This window comes from Bison bison, unplaced genomic scaffold (genome assembly GCF_000754665.1).
Source record: "Bison bison bison isolate TAMUID 2011002044 unplaced genomic scaffold, Bison_UMD1.0 scf7180017612897, whole genome shotgun sequence".
In the NCBI taxonomy this organism is placed as follows: domain Eukaryota; kingdom Metazoa; phylum Chordata; class Mammalia; order Artiodactyla; family Bovidae; genus Bison; species Bison bison.
In genome coordinates this window covers 1-1,005 of record NW_011442142.1, presented here as the reverse complement: position 1 = coordinate 1,005, position 1,005 = coordinate 1, and the positions used below count along the sequence as shown (strand labels likewise).

General features: G+C 53.4%; 1 protein-coding gene across 1 annotated transcript; it reads left to right on the top strand.

The window, feature by feature from the left end:
- Positions 1 to 4: 4 nt before the first annotated feature.
- Positions 5 to 1,000, top strand: LOC104980492 (SET-binding protein-like; the record flags this gene model as incomplete). The annotated part of the gene is made up of 1 exon (XM_010829260.1): positions 5 to 1,000. A coding segment is annotated over one exon (996 nt), but the record flags the coding sequence as incomplete, so codon positions are not given.
- Positions 1,001 to 1,005: the final 5 nt, after the last annotated feature.

Sequence of the window (1,005 nt, the reverse complement as noted above, 5' to 3'; positions counted from 1 at the left end):
GAATCCGTATCCCAGCATTTTTCGGATTAATTTTGATCACTATTACCCGGTGCCATATATCCAGTATGACCCGTTGCTCTATCTTCGTAGGACTTCAGACTTAAAGTCAAAGAAGAAGCGTGGTAGGCCTGCAAAAACCAATGACACCATGACAAAGGTGCCTTTTTTACAAGGGTTCAGCTACCCTATTCCCAGTGGAAGTTACTATGCACCCTATGGAATGCCTTACACATCAATGCCTATGATGAACCTTGGTTATTACAGTCAGTACCCAGCTCCTGTGTACCTGTCACACACGCTCGGAGCAGCGTCCCCGTTCATGAGGCCCACAGTGCCACCACCTCAGTTCCACACAAGCTCCCACGTGAAGATGTCTGGTACAGCTAAGCATAAAGCAAAGCACGGAGTGCACCTGCAGGGGCCCGTGGGCATGGGCCTTGGTGACAGGCAGCCATCCCTGAATCCTCCCAAGGTGGGCAGCGCCAGTCTGTCCAGCGGTCGGCTCCACAAGAGGAAACACAAACATAAGCATAAGCACAAGGAAGACCGGCTCCTGGGGACCCACGACAACTTGAGTGGTCTCTTCGCAGGCAAAGCCACTGGCTTCTCCAGCCACATCCTGAGCGAGCGGCTGAGCAGCGCAGACAAAGAGCTCTCCTTGGTGAGTGAGAAAAACAAGCATAAGGAGAAGCAGAAGCATCAGCACAGTGAAGCCAGCCACAAAGCGTCCAAGAACAACTTTGAGGTGGACACCTTGTCTACACTGTCACTTTCGGATGCCCAGCACTGGACGCAGGCCAAGGACAAAGGTGACTTGAGCAGCGAGCCTGCGGACTCCTGTGCGAAAAGGTACTCTGGCAACGGTGGGGACGGGGGTGGCGCGAGACCGGAGAGCCTGGACGTGTTCAGCGAGATGAACCCTCCAAACGACAAGTGGGACAGTGACGTGAGTGCGAGTAAAAGGAGGAGCTACGAAGGCTTTGGAACGTACAGGGAAAAGGACAT